At 47.2% G+C, this 20,323-nt stretch overlaps 1 protein-coding gene across 1 annotated transcript; it reads left to right on the top strand.

Moving 5' to 3' along the window:
* Window positions 1-10,207: 10,207 nt before the first annotated feature.
* LOC112674653 (ral guanine nucleotide dissociation stimulator-like) lies at window positions 10,208-19,542 on the top strand. The gene is made up of 12 exons (XM_025471010.3): window positions 10,208-10,392; window positions 10,886-10,993; window positions 12,456-12,640; window positions 14,193-14,386; window positions 14,535-14,824; window positions 15,619-15,834; window positions 16,193-16,296; window positions 16,798-17,539; window positions 17,970-18,044; window positions 18,622-18,654; window positions 19,017-19,138; window positions 19,334-19,542. Exons 1-8 carry the CDS (start codon window positions 10,255-10,257, stop codon window positions 16,889-16,891), a joined length of 1,329 nt encoding a protein of 442 aa, XP_025326795.1. The 5' UTR covers window positions 10,208-10,254; the 3' UTR covers window positions 16,892-17,539; window positions 17,970-18,044; window positions 18,622-18,654; window positions 19,017-19,138; window positions 19,334-19,542.
* The last annotated feature ends 781 nt before the right edge of the window (window positions 19,543-20,323 follow it).

Below are 20,323 nucleotides of genomic sequence, written 5' to 3'. Positions count from 1 at the left end.
TTAGATTAACAGCAGACCTCTCCACAGAGACCTGACAGGCCAGAAAGGGCTGGCAGGATATATTCAGGGTCCTAAATGAGAAGAACAGGCAGCCAGGAATACTCTATCCAGCAAGGCTCTCATTCAAAATGGAAGGAGAGATAAAGAGCTTCCAAGACAGGCAGGAACTGAAAGAATATGTGACCTCCAAACCAGCTCTGCAAGAAATAATAAGGGGGACACTGTAAAAGAAAGAGGAAGCCCATAGAAATAATCCACAAAAACAGGGACTGAATAGATATTATGATGACACTAAATTCATATCTTTCAATACTTTGAACATGAAAGGGCTAAATGATCCCATCAAGAGACACAGGATTTCAGACTGGATAAAAAAGCAAGACCCATCTATTTGCTGTCTACAAAAGACTCATTTTAGACCTGAAAAGGAAAGTTTGGAGAAACATTTACCATACAAATGGTCCTCAAAATAAAGCAGGGGTAGCAATCCTCATATAAGATAAATTAAAGTTTATCCCAAAGACCATAGTAAGAGATGAAGACGGACACTATATCATACTTAAAGGATCTATCCAACAAGAGGACCCAACAATCATGAATGTTTATGCCCCTAATGTGGGAGCTGCCAAGTATATCAATCAATTAATAACCAAAGTTAAGACATACTTAGATAATAATACACTAATAGTGGGAGACTTCAATACGGCACTTTGCAAATGACAGATCTTCTAAGCACAACATCTCTAAAGGAACAAGAGCTTTAAATGATACATTGGAGCAGATGGATTTCATAGATATTTACAGAACTTTGCATCCAAACGCAACTGAATACACATTCTTCTCAAGTGCACATGGAACTTTCTTCGGAATAGACCACATACTGGGTCACAAATCAGGTCTTAACCGATACCAAAAGATTGGGATTGCCCCCTGCATATTTTCAGACCATAATGCTTTGAAAATTGAACTCAACCACAAGAAGAAATTTGGAAAAAAATCAAACATGTGGAGGTTAAAGAGTATCCTGCTAAAAGATGAAAGGGTCAACCAGGAAATTAGAAAAGAATTACAGAGATTCATGGAAACTAATGAAAATGAAGATACAACCGTTCAAAATCTTTGAGATACAAAAAAAGCAGTTCTAAGAGGGAAATACATCACAATACAAGCCTCCCTCAAAAAATGGGAAAAAACTCAAATACACAAGCTAACCTCACACCCAAAGGAACTGGAGAAAGAACAGCAAATAAAACCTACACCCAGCAGAAGAAGAGAGTTAATAAAGATTCGAGCAGAACTCAATGAAATAGAGACCAGAAGAACTGTGGAACAGATCAACAAAACCAGGAGCCGGTTCCTTAAAAGAATTAATAAGATAGATAAACCCTTGGCCAGCCTAATTAAAAAGAAAAAAGACTCAAATTAATAAAATCACAAATGAAAAAGGAGAGATCACAACCAATACCAAGAGAATATAAATGATTTTAAAAACATATTATGAGTGGCTATATGCTAATAAATTAGGCAATCTAGAAGAAACGGACACATTTCTGGAAAACCACAAAATACCAAAACTGGAACAGGAAGAAATAGAAAACCTGAAGAGGCTGAAAAACAGTGAGGAAATCGAAGCAGTCATTAAAAACCTCCCAAGATACAAAAGTCCAGGGCCAGATGGCTTCCCCGGAGAATTCTATCAAACGTTTAAAGAAGAAACAATACCTATTCTATTAAAGCTGTTCCAAAAGATACAAAGGGATGGAATACTTCCAAACTCGTTCTATGAGGCCAGCATCATCTTAATTCCAAAACCAAAGACTCCACCAAAAAGAAGAATTATAGACCAATATCTCTGATGAACACAGATGCAAAAATTCTCAACAAGTTACTAGCCAATAGGGTTCAATAGGACATTAAGAAGACTATTCACCATGACCAAGTGGGATTTATCCCTGGGATGCAAGGCTGGTTCAACACTCGTAAAGGAATCAACATGATAGATCATATCAACAAGACAAAAACCAAGAATGATATGATCCTCTCAATAGATGCAGAGAAAGCATTTGACAAAACACAGCATCCATTCCTGATCAAAACTCTTCAGAGTATAGGGATAGAGGGAACATTCCTCAGCATCCTAAAAGCCATCTACAAAAAGCTCACAGCAAATATCATTCTCAATGGGAAAACACTGGGAGCCTTTCCACTAAGATCTGGAATATGACAGTGCTCATCGGGTGAAGCGCCCTCCTCAGTGCCCGTCACCCAGTCACCCCCACCCCCTGCCCACCTCCCTTCCCCTTATCCCTTGTTCATTTCCCAGAATTAGGAGTCTCTCATGTTCTGTCTCCCTTTCTGATATTTCCCACTCATTTTCTCTCCTTTCCCCTTTATTCCCTTTCACTATTTTTTATATTCCCCAAATGAATGAGAATATACACTGTTTGTCTTTCACCAATTGACTTACTTCACTCAGCATAATACCCTCCAGTTCCATCCACGTCGAAGCAAATGGTGGATATTTGCTGTTTCTAATGGCTGAGTAATATTCCATTGTATACATAGACCACAGCTTCTTTATCCATTCATCTGTCGATGGACACCGAGGCTCCTTCCACAGTGTGGCTATTGTGGACATTGCTGCTATAAACATTGGGGTGCAGGTGTCCTGCCATTTCACTGCATCTGTATCCCCAGCAGTGCAATTGCTGGGTCATAGGGCAGATCTATTTTTAACTCTTTGAGGAACCTCCACACAGTTTTCCAGAGTGGCTGCACCAGTTCACATTCCCACCAACAGTGCAGAGGGTTCCCCTTTCTCCAAATCCTCTCCAACATTTGTGGTTTCCTATCTTGTTAATTTTCCTCATTCTCACTGGTGTGAAGTGGGATCTCATTGTGATCCCCATTTTTTGATTTGTATTTTCCTGATGGCAAGTGATGCGGAACATTTTCCCATGTGCTTCTTGGCCATGTCTGTCTTCTCAGTTCATGCCTTTTGCCCATTTCATGATTGGATTGTCTGTTTCTTTGCTGTTGAGTTTAATAAGTTCTTTATAGATCTTGGATACTAGCCCTTTATCTGATACGTCATTTGCAAATATCTTTTCCCATTCTGCAGGTTGTCTTTTAGTTTTGTTGACTGTATCTTTTGCTGTGCAAAAGCTTCTTATCTTGATGAAGTCTCAATAGTTCATTTTTGCTTTTGTTTCTCTTGCCTTCATGGATGTATCTTGCAAGAAGTTGCTGTGGCTAAGTTCAAAAAGGGTGTTGCCTGTGTTTTCCTCTAGGATTTTGATGGAATCTTGTCTCCCATTTAGATCTTTCATCCATTTTGTGCTTATCTTTGTGTCTGCTGTAAGAGAATGGTCTAGTTTCATTCTTCGGCATGTGGCTGCCCAATTTTCCCAGCACCATTTATTAAAGAGACTGTCCTTTTCCAGTGGATAGTCTTTCCTCCTTTATCGAATATTAGTTGACCATAAAGTTGAGGGTCCACTTCTGGATTCTCTATTCTGTTCCATTGATCTATGTGTCTGTTTTTGTGCCAGTACCACATTGTCTTGATGATCACAGCTTTGTAGTACAACCTGAAATCTGGCATTGTGATGCCCCCAGCTATGGTTTTCTTTTTTAATATTCTCCTGGCTATTTGTGGTCTTTTTTGATTCCACACAAATCTTAAGATGATTTGTTCCAACTCTCTGAAGAAAGTCCATGGTATTTTGATAGGGATTGCAATAAACGTGTAAATTGCACTGGGTAAACATTGACTTTTTCACAATATTAATTCTTCCAATCCATGAGCATGGAAAATTTTCCCATCTCTTTGTGTCTTCCTCAATTTCTTTCAGAAGTGTTCTGTAGGTTTTATGGTATAGAACCTTTACATCTTTGGTTAGGTTTATTCCTAGGTATCTTATGCTTTTGGGTGCAATCGTAAATGGGGTTGACTCCTTCATTTCTCTTTCTTCAGTCTCATTGTTAGTGGATGGGAATGCCACTGATTTTTGGGCATTGATTTTCTATCCTGCCACAATGACGAATTGCTGTATGAGTTCTAGCAATATTGGAGTGGAGTCTTTTGGATTTTCTATGTAGAGTATCATGTCATCAGTGAAGAGGGAAAGTTTGACTTCTTCTTTGCCAATTTGAATGCCTTTTATTTCTTTTTGTTGCCTGATTGCTGAGGCTAGGACTTCTAGTACTATGTTGAATAGCAGTGGTGAGAGTGGACATCCCTGTCTTGTTCCTGATCTTAGGGGAAAGGCTCCCAATGTTTCCCCATTGAGAATGATATTTGCTGTGGGCTTTTTGTAGATGGCTTTTGAGATGTTGAGGAATGTTCTCTCTATCCCTGCACTCTGAAGAGTTTTGATCAGGAATGGATGCTGTGTTTTGTCAAATGCTTTCTCTGCATCTATTGAGAGGATCATATGATTCTTGTTTTTTTGTTTTTTCTCTTGCTGATATGATGAATCACATTGATTGTTTTACGAGTGTTGAACTAGCCTTGCATCCCTGGGGATAAATCCTACTTGGTCATGGTGAATAATCTTCTTAATGTATTATTGTATCCTATTGGCTAGTATCTTGTTGAGAATTTTTGCATCCATGTTCATCAGTGATATTGGTCTATAATTCTCCTTTTTTGTGGGGGTCTTTGTTTTTGGAATTAAGGTGATGCTGGCCTCATAGAACGAGTTTGGAAGTATTCCATCTCTTTCTATCTTTCCAAACAGCTTTAGTAGAATAGGTATGGTTTCATCTTTAAACGTTTGATAGAATTCCCCAGGGAAGCCATCTGGCCTTGGACTCCTGTGTCTTGGGAGGTTTTTGATAACTGCTTCAATTTCCTCCCTGGTTATTGGCCTGTTCAGGTTTTCTATTTCTTCTAGTTCCAGTTTTGGTAGTTTGTGGTTTTCCAGAATTGCGTCCATTTCTTCTAGATTGCCTAATTTTTTGGCGTACAGCTGCTCATAATAGAAAGTGTAAATGTTGTCTATTCTCTGGTAAAATGTATTAATGATTCATTTAATGACCGTGTATGTAGCGCTTACGATGTTCCAAGCTCTGCTCTAAGCATTTTGCAAATAGCACATCATTTAATTCTGTGGGAGATTGCAAACGATAGCGACGATTGCTCCCGTCTATGTGTGCACACCTTTTTGTTATGTGACCTTGCCACATGTCCTAGGCCTCCTCTAAAATGTGTTGCCCTTGTGATTTGTTTTGACAGTAAAACGAGCACAAGTGACATTTTGTGAGCCGGGAGTTTGGGCTGAAAGGCGGCTTTCAGCTTCTGCTCTTGTTTTCCTGCTGCCCTTGGTGGCCAGCTAGAGGGATACACACCAGCCTCCTTGAGGGTCAGTGACCCACCCAATGGAATGACAGGATGGCCAATGACTACTCCCACCTACCACATACCTGTGTCAAGTTCTTTCATCAGATATCCTCGATGAAATCACCAGATGCCTGTACCTGCATGTATGACTCAAGCAAAAGCAGCAGGGAAGCCACCCAGTGGATTCCATCCAGCCACTAGATTTCACTTGTTTTGTAGCAAGGGCTAGCTCATACACACCGCATAATATTACTATGAACTGCATACAGTATTATTCTAATTTTACAAATGAAGAAGCTGAAGCAGGCTAAATAAATTGTTTAGGTTACACAGCCAATGCAAACCCAAGTTTTAAAGCAGAATCTGTGGTCTTAACCATCACACTAATCAGACTTCCTTGAATTCTTATTCCATTTTAGTCTCCAGTTAAAAAAACATTTATGAAGCTTTCTTGTCCTCATTAAAGCCCTCAGCCTCTAGTGACATTCCCATATGTGTTATTTTGTTTGAATCTTGCAGCTCTAAGGTAAGCAGGTCAAATCCAGGTGATAGGTCAGAGACAAAAAATCCTAGAGGTTAAACATTGTGCCCACAATTACACGGGTAGGAAGATGGTAGAGTCCAAAACATAGTCTCTCTTCTACACACATTGCCTAAGATGACAAGTTTCAAGTTTTACCTCGAGGTGCACACATTAAAATATCTTGCATGTAGTGAGTTTCATAAATAAAGGTAATTGGGCATATCATTTAATCTTTGCTTAATTTATCTCTCATTTTTTTTTTTTTGCAAATGAGGTCATTCATATTTCTTATTTATATTTCTTCATCGCAGATTTCACATGCCGCAGAATCTGACAAAGAAATGCCCTCATAGCCCTCAGGAGTGATGACAATAAACCAGTGGTACCCAGAGAGAAATGAATCTCTTCTTGATGTCTCCTTCATGTTTCAGTTCCATATCTAGGGACTTCAGGTGACAATCACCGTAAAATGTGACAACTTGTGCAAGGAGCAGAGAGGCTTGTAAAAGGCATATAGATAGAATGATAGGCTCAGGGACAACAGGTTTTTGGTATAAATATATGGCAGAAAAAGGAGGCTGTCTAGCGGGCAATCACTCTGTAAAATCAGATTTGACCTCTACAGAGCAAAGTTGTGAGTTCTTCATTACATTCCCATAAAAACATATATAAGACATATATATATATAGAGAGAGAGAGAGGAGACAGAGAAATATATATATATATACTGCTTCAATAGCACATATGGTAGCTATTTGATTTAATTGGAGAGAAAACTTTGCATTATACGTGCACCTCAAGAGCTGATAAAAGCCCAGGCACTTTTGATTTATAATTAAATGAATAAAAATTACAAATCTTTGGCATATTAAATATCAGGACTCCTGACCTATTCAGATGCTAATGTCTCATTGAAGTCCTCTGTCCTGTTCATTGCCTTGGGAAAATAGAGCTTATGGAAGAGTCATGAATGCCAGCCCCAGGAGGCTGAACTTTAAGAACCGATTCAAACACCCACCAGGAAGGCAAGATCTAGTTAAACAGAGAGGATGTACTGAATGGAAAATATAAACATGCTGCTCTTCCTTCCTCTTCCCTTTCCTCCCACAGTCGTGTCTTTTGGGAAGATTTTTATCCATATCATAATCTAATGGCTACAGACAGGGTCTACTGTTTAACGTTTTGTTTAGGTGTCATTACTTTTACCAAATCAACTTTTCCTAACCTCATTATGAATGTTACAATACTGTTGGCCCCACTTTTATTAATATAATTGACATAGAGCACTGTGCATGTTGAAGGTAAACAGCATAACGTTTTTACATTCCCATATTGTGACACAATTACCAGAATCGGTTTGGTTAAATACCATCATCTCTTATAGATACAAAAATAAATCAAAAGATTTTCATTGCGATGAGAACTCTCAATATTTACTCTCTTGCCACCTCTCAGATACACTATAAAGCAGTATCACTGGAGTCGTCATGTACTATAAATCGCTATTACTTCTTAACCTTAAAATTCAAAGTTTGTACCTTTTCACCTTTCTCTCACCACCGTTCTGGTTACTTCAATCTCATCTCTTTTTCTGAATTAGTTTTTTCTTCTTTCTTCTGTTTTAGATTCCACATATTAGGGAATATATATATATATATATATATATATATATGTATGTATTTGCCATTCTCTGTCTCACTCATTTCATTGGCGTATTGCCTTCAAAGTCCAGTACCGTTATCACATATAGCAGGATTTCCTTTCCTATGGCTGACTCCTATTCCATTCTACAGTTAACACTGCTTTATCCAGTCACCGTTGATGGGCATGGAAGTTCTCGTGTCTTGGTTGTTGAAAATAGTGCTTCTCAATCATGGAGGTGCAAGCATTTTCTAGACATATTTTGTTTTCTATGGATATGGTCCCAGAAGTGGAAATGCTCAATACTATGGTAGCTCTATTTTTAAATTTTGAGGAACCACCATATGTTTTGCATAGCAACTGTACCACTGTGCGATCCCAACAACAGTGCCCAAGGGTTCCCTTTTCTCCACATTCTCAGCAGCATCTCTTATCTCTTGTCTTTTCTATGATAGCCCTTGCAATGGATATGATGTGATGTCTCATTGTGTTCTTGGCTTACATTTTTCTGATGGTTAGTCATGTTGTCTACCTGTTTATTATGTGTTCACTTTCTCTAGGAAAATGCCAGAGTGTTGTGCACTGCGTCTGGGTTCCAGGAACAAGACCAGTCTCCATAGGACCTTCAAGATACTCATTTAGATAGGCATGGATGGGTGCAGGGTCACTCTTCTGGCTGAGGCACAGTCCCATATTTGTAAAGATGATACTAATGGAGAGGACAGGAAAGGGATGAAAGGGAGGTTTCTGAGGTCCTTTATTCTGTCCTTGGAGCACATAGGTCCTGCTCCTTTGCCCCTGTGATTCTGAAAAGACACTGCCTTGAGGACACCCAAATAAAACTGTTCTTTTCTTTGGTAGTGTACCTGCCTGGGTGTACACAATGCAGGAGGCCTCCTCTGCAATGGTACCTAGGGACTTCTGCTGGAGGAACTGCAGAGGAAAGACTCTTTGCAGAGGCCATTGTGGTCCTCCTCCTGCCCAGAGCCAACTTGAAACTCTTAGTGGCATTTCTCCCTGCAGTCGAGGTAGTTGAAAGGGGAGGTGGCTTCCAAGAATTTCTCATTGATTCATTCTGTAACTAGGCACTAAGCACTCAGGTACCTTGGTGGGCCCAGGGGTGGAGCTGAAAATTACCACGAGCTCCCTGCCTTTAGGAACTTACAGTCTGGAAATGGAAAAAAGCACAAAAACAAAAACACATGAAAGGAAAGAACAAGTGCTGTATGCTACACAAGACTGTATGCTGGGAAGCAAGGCTGGGGAGTCATGGGAGAGAAAGGTAAGAAAGGTCTCAGTGAGGGTGACATTGCTGAGAACAGAATAACAAAAGAGATTTAGATCTGCACATATCTGGGTGCAGCGTGTTGGGAAGAAAGGACCCCTGCTGAAGATACTAACAGAAGCTGGTTTGGCCAGAGGAGGTGAAAAAAGGCAGCCAGCATGGCTGAGGGGAAATGCAGAGAGATCTGAAGAGAGGGAAGAGGGCAGGGAGAGATGCTGAGGCCTGGTGGACTGTTAGTAATGTATTGTTCCTCTGCTACTCTATTGCCCCAGGACCTTGCATCTTACACATTGTATATTTAATTTCTCACCGGTTCTGTGGATGAGGAATCCAGGCACAAATTAGCTTGGTTCCTCCACCTCAAGGTACATCAGAGGCTGTGGCTGTGGCCTCATGGGAGGCTAGCCTGGCAGAGGATTTTCTGCCAAGTGGATTCAGTTCTCTGCCACGTGAGCCTACGTACATGGCAGCTCAAAACATCTCTGGTTGATTTTTGATTCAGGGATAGAGAATAAAATGGGAAAGGGAAAGGGTAAGAAGTGGAACATGAGTTAGTGGGATAGGAGGGGAAACAAATAGGAAGTGAGAGGCTATTTCCAATTGGAACTTAGATGTGACATGCCATCTTGTTGGCTGTACCGTATTGGTCAGAAGCCAGTCACTAAGCACCTTGGGGATACACAGAGATACTTATGCCACAGGACAGGATCCTGGGAGCCATTGTAAAGGCTGCAGCCCTGAGGCCAAAACGAGGCAACCAGGTCTCATTCTAAATATATCAGAAAATAATTGGACAGTTTGACTACAGAAGATGACCATGTCTGCCTCTTGGAGCATTTCCACCCCATCGTGGTGTCCCCATTGAAATGAGGCCAGAGGGAACGTGCTATTGTGGTATTACATCTCTGGAACCCAGGCCACTTTCAAGTGGTACTCCATTGGTTCATCCCACCCCTTCTGGTCAATCTTCCATCCATATATTTGTGCCTCAGATACACAGGATACCAGCCCACACGCATTATAAATATCATCCATAGACCCCTGGTGATGTGCCTAGGAAGTAGATTCTAGGCTGACCCCACAGTGCAGGTTGGGAAACTGTGGACTATTTGAGAGACCCAGTGGGTTAGGTAAGACACAGCACTGGGAAAACACAGAAATAAAGGTCTGAATTCAGCTCCATGTTCTCAAAGGTAGGCCCCACTTGCATGTTCAGAGAGTTGTGTCTATGGCATCTTTTGGCTCATGATGTACAGTTAAGGGGATGGCATGGGGTAAGCAGTCATCTGCCAAGAAGGGGCTCTGGATAGGGCTACCTGAAGGAAGGGGCCCAGGTCCCAGTAGCTTGAAAAAGTGATGTCACTTCCTTGGTGACAGGCCCACAACTGATTTAGAACTCTGGTAACCAGGCACCTGCATTCTACAACTGCTCACTTTACTGGAGATGGTCAAGAGAACAAGATGTCCTCTTGCTGTTGTCCTACTTTGAGGTGCTCTGGGCTCAGGAGAGTCCAGAGCAAGAGATGTTCATGTAGCTGTCGATGTCAGCTCGGCCCTCTTCTCCGAAGCTTCTGGTTATGTGGCGGGAGACCTCAACAGGTACCACAAGGCAACTTGGGGAGGCCACTGGATAGCAGGCACACTGTGATCTCAGCTGAGCGGGCTCACACCTCTTACACCTCATTGTGTGTGTGTGTGTGTGTGTGTTTATGAGTGTGTGAGTGTGTCTGGGTCTGTGTGTGTATGTGTGTGTGCATGTATAGAGGGGACAGAGGAGAGGATCATGCCCTTCCTGGGCACAGACCAGCTGCCAGGTGTTGGAAGCCTGACACATATTTAGTGTTCAGACCCCAGGTCATAGCAGGCAAGATGAGAAGGGGAGTGCTGAGGACCAAGCTCAACTTCCAATATGTTAGTCATGAGCCCAAGAGCCTCTTTCATCTGGCTTCCTCCTTGCCAGATGTCTCCACAGCTGCCCCTCTGGCCTGAACAGGAGAACACGATTTCTAATGGGGGTGTCCCCTTGGGGGTGATGTTGAGGGAGGACCCTAATGTCTCTTGGCCCTGTATATACGGGGCACTGTATTTGCAGAGCTGCACCCAGGAGATCTTGGAGGAGATGGTCTGTGGCTTCAACTACTCCAACTCCCTAGACAATGATCGGGTGCACCCGACAAACAGGGATCGGTGCTGTTCTGAGGTGAGAAAGGGAAGAGGGCTCACCACAGAAATATGGCCCCCACACAAACATGGAGAGAAACCTGGGGCCCTCCCACAGTGTTTCCACATGAGTGTCCCACAGACCCCACCGCAAAGAGATCTGAACCTCAATGCCTAGCCTCCAGCTAAGTATGAAGATGCTCTTCATCTGTGTTAGAATGGTGCAGAATATAGTTCATGTTTTTGAGGAGTTGGTGGGGGGTTGTTTTGTTTTGTTTTTCACAAAGCCATGAGTATCTTTGCGTTTTACTTCTGTTTTTATTATTTCAACTACTCGTCCCAGATATACTGTGTAGAAGCCAGTTCCACTGTCCCTGCAGACCTTCTCCGAGCCCTTCCAAATCATCACACTAAAGAGGGTGATTTAACACAAAAGGAAACGTGGGATGAAGCCATCCTATATGTTTTCATACAGAATGTTTATACAGTTTCTCTCTGTAGATTCTCTCTATATGTTTCTCTATAACATGTCGTCTCTCAGAACACATCAGATCATTGTAGGCCCAAAAGCTATGAGCTGTATCCCTATAGGTCTTCGTAGTCCTCCATCAATGAGGCCGTCTGCCACAGGGATTCAGACTTTCAAGGCCCTTGGCACTTGACCTGATGCCATTCTCTTGCCATCTCTGCAGTGCTGCAAGGAGCACCTTATGTGTCCCCACAGACTGTTTTGGTTGCTAGATCTGCCATAACCTGGAACCCCAGATTAGAAGGAAGGCCTCTGATGCTTCCTGGCACCAGTAGCTGGCTCTTTTTGTAATGATCCACCCAGGAAATCTGGGATGAGTTGCTCCAAGAGTTCAACTCCTCCATTTCCCCTAACAAGCACAGGGCCATCAGGCCACCAACTATATCCATTGAAGGCCTGCGGTGAGAACAGGTCCACATTCATGGTCAAACTCAAGACCCAGAGATGATCAGGGCAAGCCCAGAACCCAGACTAGAAACAACTGATGCCCTTGGGTCCTGCAGGAGAAGGGAGTTTTCCCCTGACCCTTCCTCCCTAGGTCAGGAACAGCCCAAGCCACATCAGCTTAAGGGAAACCCCATGCAGCCCATGCTCTGGTCTCTTCTCAGCCCCAGTGTATGTGATCTTGAGCAGCATTTGAGGGTCTAGGCCTCTGTGTTCTAGTGGTAGTGGGGATGTAACTGAAGACTCCGTGGCATCCTGGTCTTCATAAAAGCTATTAGTTGAGAGGAATGCTGTTGTTGCTCAGCTAACAGAATGTGTTGAAATTACCAATGGTTTACCATGTCTTCCCTAAAGCCAATGCCACTTTGAAGCCTCAAACCTTTTCTGTGTGGGCACTCAAGGCCCTTGTTCTGTACAACTTCCCGAGGGGATGGGAGTCTCTGGTCTGAGCGCCGACCCTGATCTTCCCAGTGGTTCATGGTTTGGAAGCTGACTACTATGCCCCTCCTTGTGTCTCTGGTGTGAAAAGGAATCAACCGTATCCCTGGGTGAGGCCAGGACCATGCTGACGCTCAGAGAAGGGAGAGTGGATGGTTTTCTACAGTCCTTCGTACCATCCTCCCAGAACAGAAGCCTCGCCAACAACCCAGTCATTTCTTGTCTCTACCAATTGTTCACCACAGCCCAACAGGTCCTGGGCCAGCAATTCTCCAGGTGAGTGGAGCTATACACTCCATACACAGCTAGGGGGCGGGGGGCTCGCCTCTACTACCAGTATGTTTTGGGAATGTCACTGCACCTCTCTGAGCTTCCTTTTGCTCCTCTGGAAAAGTGCTGGGGTAAGAGGATGAACCTCATGGGGCTACTGTGGGCAATCCTGGCAGAAAACATGGAACAGACTTCTCTGGTGCCTGGCTCTGTAGAAAGGGCTACTGGGCATCTTCCTGTATAGCAGTTGTCTCTCCCCAGCAGAGAAGCTCTCCTCATCAACCCTCATGGGCCTGTTGCACTTCTGGGTTTACAGAAGCACGTGCAAAGCAAGCAGTTTTCCTGTTTACAAAGGACTTCTGGGATTCCATCTAACTGGTCCTGATACTTGTCCTTTATGTGGCCAGAGTAGAGGTCACTGGGGGAAGGCCGAGCAGCTCAAGGTCCACTCAGTATATGGAAAGTGCTGGTTGGGATTCCTTCATCCCATAATACGTATTAAGCACCGAGTATTGCAGACACATTTCTAGTCACTGAGATAATTGAAGGAATAAAGAAGATATAGTGTCTGGGTCCCAAGACTAATCAGAGTGTCAGAGAGTCAATCACTCTGCATGTCGTAGGCACACATGTCCATAGTTTGTTATATGTGACATCTTCATGGCTGCCTCAAGGGATGAATGGATCCACCCATATCTGGACCATTATCATGGACGATAAGATCAAGTAAGGGCACTGGGTGGCTCGGTCAGGTAGGCCTCTGCCATCAGGTCAAGTCGTTATCCCAGGGTCCTGTGTTTGAGCCCTACATTGGACTCCCGGCTCAGTGGGGAGCCTGCTCACCATGCTTATTCTCTCTCTCTCTCTCTCTCTAATTAAAAAATATCTTTAAAAAATTTTTGGGAAAGATCAAGTAAAACTTTGATTGATCTCTGGATCCAGAAGGAGAACCTTAATTCCTCCACAGAGCACATTGGGAGACTAAGGGTTTTTGGCTGGGGAGTGACTCTCAGAGCCATGGATCCCATAGATCTCTTGATTTCCATTGGGAGGCCTTCATTTGGGGGCTTCCTGTGAAGAGGCAAATGAGTCAAAGAGAGCTGTAGATGGGGTTCCAAGCCCTCTGGGGAGCAGAGCACAGTCTGGGCCAATTCGGTGCCTCAAACATCCATCCCTATAACTGTCCCATCTTGCTCCTCCTGCACCGCTCTCCTACCACCTCTTCTGACCTCCACCACTGGGGCCAAGAACAGAAGCTTTGGTGAACAGACCACTCACCAATCTGCCAAACCTAAGCCCCGATACCAGTGTGCATGGAGGATGGAGTAGACGAGGCCCTGGGCCTTTGAGACAAGAGGATAAGTAGAAAAACCAGACTCATACACGTTTTCTGGATGACCAGGTTGTCCGCTGCAAGGACAGCACCCGAGGGGGTGGGGGGTTGGAAGTTATGCTGGGGACATTCTCGGGGACCCACACAGAAAGAATGGTGCTATGGGAGTACCATGTGGCATGAAAGGCCATGCTCTGATGCTGCTCCGCATATGACTCTCCCCAGCACCCTCTCTCCCATCTTGGGGACCTGGCCTGACCAGAACCTGCAGGACACCTGGCCGTCCCTGCACTGTGCCTGCTTTGAAGTACAGGAGTCCTGGGTGCAGGCAAATCTGTATGACCTGTATTGCCATGCCCCCATTATCGTGATGCCACGGGAACTTCTGCAGCTCACTGAGGCAGATGCAGAGTCAGAGGGTAAGGTGGATTGCAAGCTGGGCAGACTATCCAGGATGGGGTTCGGGGGCTGGGTGTTTCTCTATCGGCCATGGACTCTGCCCTGTTTTTGGAAGGACATGGGGCAAGTCAGTCCCATGGACAAACCTTTCTCTTTATCCTATCCCAGTTCCAGCTCCACGGCTCCTTCCAGCATCTCCTCCGTCAGCTGTTCCAGACCTGGGACAAGAGCTCGTGCCTTCTTCATGTGTGCCAGGTCATGAGCTGCAGTCAGTTCCACCACCAGCCTTCCTGGGGATTGTCGCTCCTTCCCTAAGCACAAAGACAGAGCCACCTCTAGCCCCAGAGGAGACTTGCCCCTGGTGCGGAACCCCTGAGCACCAACAGCATGAGGAGCAGCCCGGGCTCATGGCCTTCCCTCCCAAGCTGGTGGCAGAGCAGTTGACCTCCATAGACGCGGTGAGCGCTGGGCGCCCAGGCCGGGGTCGGGGCTGGGGCAGGCTTGCTTTCTGCCGTCATCTGCCCCAGACCTACCCTTCCCTGAGGTGGGCTTGTATAGTCAGGGTCCAGATCTCAGCTCCATCCCTTACCAACCACATCAACCTGTCCAGTTCCTCAAACCCTTGCTCTCATGGTCCAGCTGCAGACTGTGGAGCTAGACCCTGGGAAGGACTGACGCAGAGCTCCTGTGTCCATTAAATGAGCCAGAACCGATGGGCGAAGGGGCAGGCCCTGGTCCTTGGGGGGGGGCGGGGGGCAACTCACCGTGTGCGGCCGCACCCACGGTTCACCCACGCACCTGCCTTGGAGGCTGAGCACCCCACACATTTTAGGCATCTAATGTGTGCTGAAGTACAGTGAGGCAGACAAATCTGTGGCTGTCCCTCCCTCTGTGATAATGTGCTGCTGAGAGGGGAGGAAGACCAGTGTGAACAGTGGGAGGGGAACAGTGGGAGGGCTCCTCCTCCCCCCTGAGGAGCCCCCTTGAACTGCCACCTGTAACTTGAAGTTACTGGGGATGATCAGGGTACAAATGCCCTCCTCCCACCCTACGGGCAGTATCTGCACCTCGTTCATCCTGTACTGGGCTCCCTCAGGGAAAAGGAATGGAGTGCAGTCAGTCCAGGAACTCTAACTGGGTTCAGGTCACTTTCTGCACTTGCTGGGCCCCAGCTCTGACAGGGGACCCCTATGTAGGACATGAATCTTGCATGTGCAATGGCTGTGTGAGTGAGCATCCCCCTATTCTCTAGGATCTGTTCAAGAAGGTGCAGCCTCAACAGTGCCTGGGCTCCATCTGGTCCAAGAGAAATGAGCCTGGATATGAGCACCTGACATGCACAGTCAGTGCCACCATCAGCCAGTTCAACAACGTGGCCAACTGTGTCATCACCACCTGCCTCGGCAATGCACACATGACAGCCCGGGACAGGGCCGTGGTGGTGGAGCACTGGATCAAGGTGGCCAAGGTAAGCCTACGGGAGGCCCAGCTGACCTGCTCTCCTGAGCCTTGGGAACTGCTCTTCCCTTGATCAGTTCTCAAGCTTGAAGTCTCTGGTCTGAGTTCTTCTTTCTGGGGGCATGCTGACCTTTCCTTGCATGGCCCAATGTTGGGATGCTCAGTTCCCACATGACTCTTTCCTTGGAGGGAAGGAAAATGCCCCCTCTCCCCAGCAGGGCTCCTCGCAGGGTCTTCCACATGCCCTTCTGTAGGTCCCTGGACATCTGTCTCATCCAGGAGAGGAGACTAACACTGAAGCAGAGTGCAGCTCTCCAGGAAATAGGGCTCCTGCTGTCCACCTGACAGCTCATGCTCTTCCTCCCCAGGCCTGCCAAGCCTTACGGAACTACTCCTCCATGCATGCCATCCTCTCTGCTCTGCAGAGTGTCTCAATTCACCGCCTGAAGAACACATGGGCCAAAGTTTCCAGGTGAGGGGTCCTCTCTCCAGAAGGACCATGAAGCATGAGGGATGTCCCATATGCCTATTCTATCTGCCCCCCTCAGTCACCCTGGACTTCCTAGGAGGCAGCAAACCGTGACAACAGGATGTGGGCAGGCAGGCGGGCAGGTTATTTTCTCAGCCTGCCTGGGGAATAGGCCACCATGCCTCCAAATGTCCCCATTTGGGGAGACTGGGCTGAGCTGAATTAAAAGTTTTTGGATGTGAAATTACAGCAACTAGAGTCTCTTCCCAATTGAAACCAAAACTGACCAATGCAGAGCTGTTCAATTAATAGGTGATTGGATGCACCGGATGACCCACAAGAGAGCTCCCTCCCATGTCCTTCAATGACCTGAGTGCTCAGAGGAACCCAAAGAAAACCCTGATCCAGCAGTTGGACTCCTTTGAGGTCTCAGATCAAAGGGACTTGCACTCAACCCTACCATAGTGTTCCAACACCCGTCCTGCCTTCTTTCTCTCTACTCAGGAAGAAGATTCGAACATTTAAAAAACTGTGCAGCAAAGACAATCCCCAGAGCAGGAACCTGCTTCTCAAGGTAGTATGGAAGGTGTTGGGATAGAAAGAGAGGAGGCGTGGGAGCAACGGTGTCCTTCGTGAGTGAATTAGGGACTGGCCCGGAGCATTCCTTCAGCGAGTGAAGCCTTTGGCATGAACACGGATGCAGCCTGGGGTGAAAATCCACAAGGGGTGGAAAAGCAGTTGCTGCTCGACCAGAATCCCTAGGCTGGACACACGCGCTCCCTGTCACCAGCTGGTCCAGATGGGGGCCTCTCCCAAACTTGAACGCCCAGAGGACAGGCCTCTGCTCAGTGAGGGGTTTGCATGGGATGAGGGCCACAACAATGATGGTAGGAATAGGACCCTGGGTCCTCGGGAGACCAAGGGAGGGAGGTGGAATTCTCACCTTTCCCAGTGAGGAACCAGGCTCAGGGAGGCCAGGCTGCAAGCTCAAGGTCACACAGGGAGTGAATGTTGGAGCTGAGGTTGTTCTAGAATCACTCATGGCAGGCTTAAGGATAACGTAGCATTCAACCCTCTGCCTTGGATCAGATGTCCAGGGTCTGAAGTCAAAGATGGTGGGGAGAAGCGGTCGGAGGTGATCATGGTCTTGAGGAACTTGTCCTTGGCCCTGCAGGAACGGCCATCTAAACTTGGAGCCCTGGGGATAAATGTGCAGAGAGCATGGAAGAGGCGGCAGCAGCAGAAGGTGAGCGTGCCCCAGATACGTGGCCTCAAGCCCAGAGGATAGGGGGTCTTCCCTGAAAGCTGGAAGCCCCCAAATCAAGACAGATGGGGCCTTCCAACTCCAGTTCTGCCTCCTGTTGCCACAGCTTCTACAACCCTTCTTTCGAAGTGGCCCAGAGGAGGGTCTGTAAAGCTGGAAACAAATGTGTTTGTAGGGGGGCAGGGGCCCAGGGCCACCTACACACCAATGTTCTACAGCACGCCCTTGACATGCTTAGGACTCTGGTGTTCTTGGAGGGTGAGGGAGGGGAACCCAGGGGAGGCCCCCAAGGGTCCTGGTTGGCACCAGGTGGGGAGCTGGGGTGGGTGGGCTGGGGGGCTGACCTGTCCCAGGGAGGATCCCTATGGACATGAGAGCAGGGCCTCATTCCACCCCCCACTCCCCGACACAGGGTGTTGTCCCCTTCCTGGGCACCTTCCTCACTGACCTGTTCATGCTGGATACTGCCATGGAGGAGTACCTGGAGGTGCGTGAGCCCAGGGCTGGGATGGAGGTGCCGGAGTCCTGATGTGGGGGAGCACAGGGCCCCTGAACCGAGCCGCGAGCTCTCAGTCCTTGGCAAATCTTCCCCTCATGACAGCCTCCCTGCTGCCCTGGGAGCCAAGGTTCCGGGCCCATGTCTGGGAGGAGTGAAGGGAGGCTGCACCTAGTTCACTGGTCCCGAGATCAAGTCTGTGGCCTGAATGCCAAGCAGCACGAGGTCAGGCTGGGTTGGCCTCAGCCTGTCCCTTGAAGTTGCCTGTGGGGGCAGTGTGATGTCAGGATCCCCAGCCTGAGCGGGCACTTAACGAGACTTGCATCTCCTGCCCACCTGAGGCTTTGGCCTCCCCATCCTGTGCTCCAGGATGCCAGAACCCCCCGCCCCCCCCCGCCCAGGTCTTCCTTTCCCTGGCTCCCAGCGCCTGGCCTGGATCGCAGTCCTGTCATCCAGGGAGTCTTGGCCCCTGTGTGCCTGGCCCTAGGGCGGCGTAAGAGGGGTGGGTAGCAGCAGCCAGTAGCACCGGAGGCCTCTCGCTGATGGACTGTGCTTGTCTGCTTTCCAGGGCAATGAGGTCAACCACCGGAAGAAGAATAAGGTGAGGCTCTCTATGACCTGCAGGGAAGGGTAGGGCCGTGGCTGTCAGAGGTGTCCCTGGGAGGACCATTCCTGGCCTCCATCCCCTCATTGTCACATTTTTGGGAATAGTTCTCTAATAAAGGAAAAGTCCCATGCAGTTGGTGAGGATAGAGGCATGGCCATCAAGGACACCTGGCCAGAGCAGGGGTGGTGTATACTCACCTCTGAGAACAAATTGGGACTGGATGAGTTTGCAGGATGGGGGGTCGCCACGTGTCAGAGACCCAGCACCAGTCCCCTGTCCCCGTGAGCAGCCCCCGAAGACCTTGCTGCTTCCCCACCCAGGCTCCTCATGCATCCTGTCCTTCTCTCTCGGCCCAGGAGTACAGAGTCATGACCGAGATCCTGCTGCTCCAGGTGGCTGCAGATCGGTACCACATAGAGCCCGAGTATCCATTTAGGGCCTGGTTCCAGTCTGGGAAGTGGCTCAGTGAAGAGGAGAGGTGAGGCTCATCAGGGCTGAGTGAGGGCAGGGGGAGCCTCCTCAGGTGGCCACTCCAGGGATTCTTCTTCTTTGGCTCCTGGGGCAGCCTGCAGCCCTGCTGCTGGGGCACCAGGCTCCAGCTCCTTGGAAAATACCAGGAAAGACTCCTGAACTGAAGCTCCTGCTCAACTCACACGTGTCACTCTGTCCTTAGCTACATCCTGTCCTGCCAGCTGGAGCCCCGAACCTCCTCACAGACAGGAAGAACTGGCCGCAGTCACCCTCAGGCCTGAGCACGGGGCCTGTCTGCTCGACACCACTTCCTCCCGCCTCTTCACTTATTGGGAGGACCAATATTTCATTGTCTTAACTAGTAAATGGTAGATTTCAATGTTATAATATTAAAGCCTCTTTACAGTCCAAGAGTAGTTTGGGTCTTTTACTTCCTATAGTAATTTATAAGAATTAAAGAGTCTCATATTCATTTTCTATCTTTTTCCCCTAGATATTCTTTCTTTATTCATGACAGACACAGAGAGAGAGGCAGGCTCTCTGTGGGGGGGGGGGAGGCTGTCATGGGCCTCAAACACAGGGCTCCAGGGTCAGGATCTGAGACAAAGGCAGACGCCCAAACACTGAGCCACCCAGGTGACCCTCTTATGCTCATTTTAAATGAGAAATCTTACAGAGTCACCAGCTCCTGTATGTGGGAAAAAGTCGAAGATCCAGCCCTCCTCCCCAGCTACTGAAGGGCATCCCCAAGCCCCCCTTCCTCAGAGGACAGTATCAGGAACTTGGGCAGACAGCAGAGACACCCCTTCAGAGCTGCTGAGATTTAGAGGTTGCAGGGACTTCCACAGGAACAGCAACCACCACTGACCTGGGGGTCTTGAAGGGGACCACCCACCAGAACCAGCTCCTGCCCCAGGACAGGGGCTCCCTTTGTACACTTTAAAGGAAGGAGGACTTTTTCTTGCCACTTTTTCTGATGTGGATTATTTTGGCTTGGGTTTGGGGTTTGACATTCCCATTATTCGGAGTGTGTAGTTATCTAGTTCAACCTCTGCAATTGCATCAACACTAAAGGGGGGACACATATGCAAAGAGACCCTATGCTGCACATGGAAGGCATGAGGCCAGGGGAAGATAATTAGTGGTTGAAATAAGGGCAGGCAGGGCTTTCCATCCTCAGTCTTGCTCTCGG

Source organism: Canis lupus, chromosome 36 (assembly GCF_003254725.2).
Source record: "Canis lupus dingo isolate Sandy chromosome 36, ASM325472v2, whole genome shotgun sequence".
NCBI lineage: Eukaryota > Metazoa > Chordata > Mammalia > Carnivora > Canidae > Canis > Canis lupus.
The sequence above is the reverse complement of the archived record's forward strand: the minus strand, read 5'-3'. Positions and strand labels throughout refer to the sequence as shown.

Coding starts and splice junctions, on each gene's coding strand:
- LOC112674653 (XM_025471010.3), top strand. CDS start 10,255: ATGTCCTCTTGCTGTTGTCCTACTTTGAGGTGCTCTGGGCTCAGGAGA. Junction 10,393..10,885: donor GTGGCGGGAGACCTCAACAG/GTACCACAAGGC, acceptor CTGTATTTGCAG/AGCTGCACCCAGGAGATCTT. Junction 10,994..12,455: donor GGGATCGGTGCTGTTCTGAG/GTGAGAAAGGGA, acceptor TGGTGTGAAAAG/GAATCAACCGTATCCCTGGG.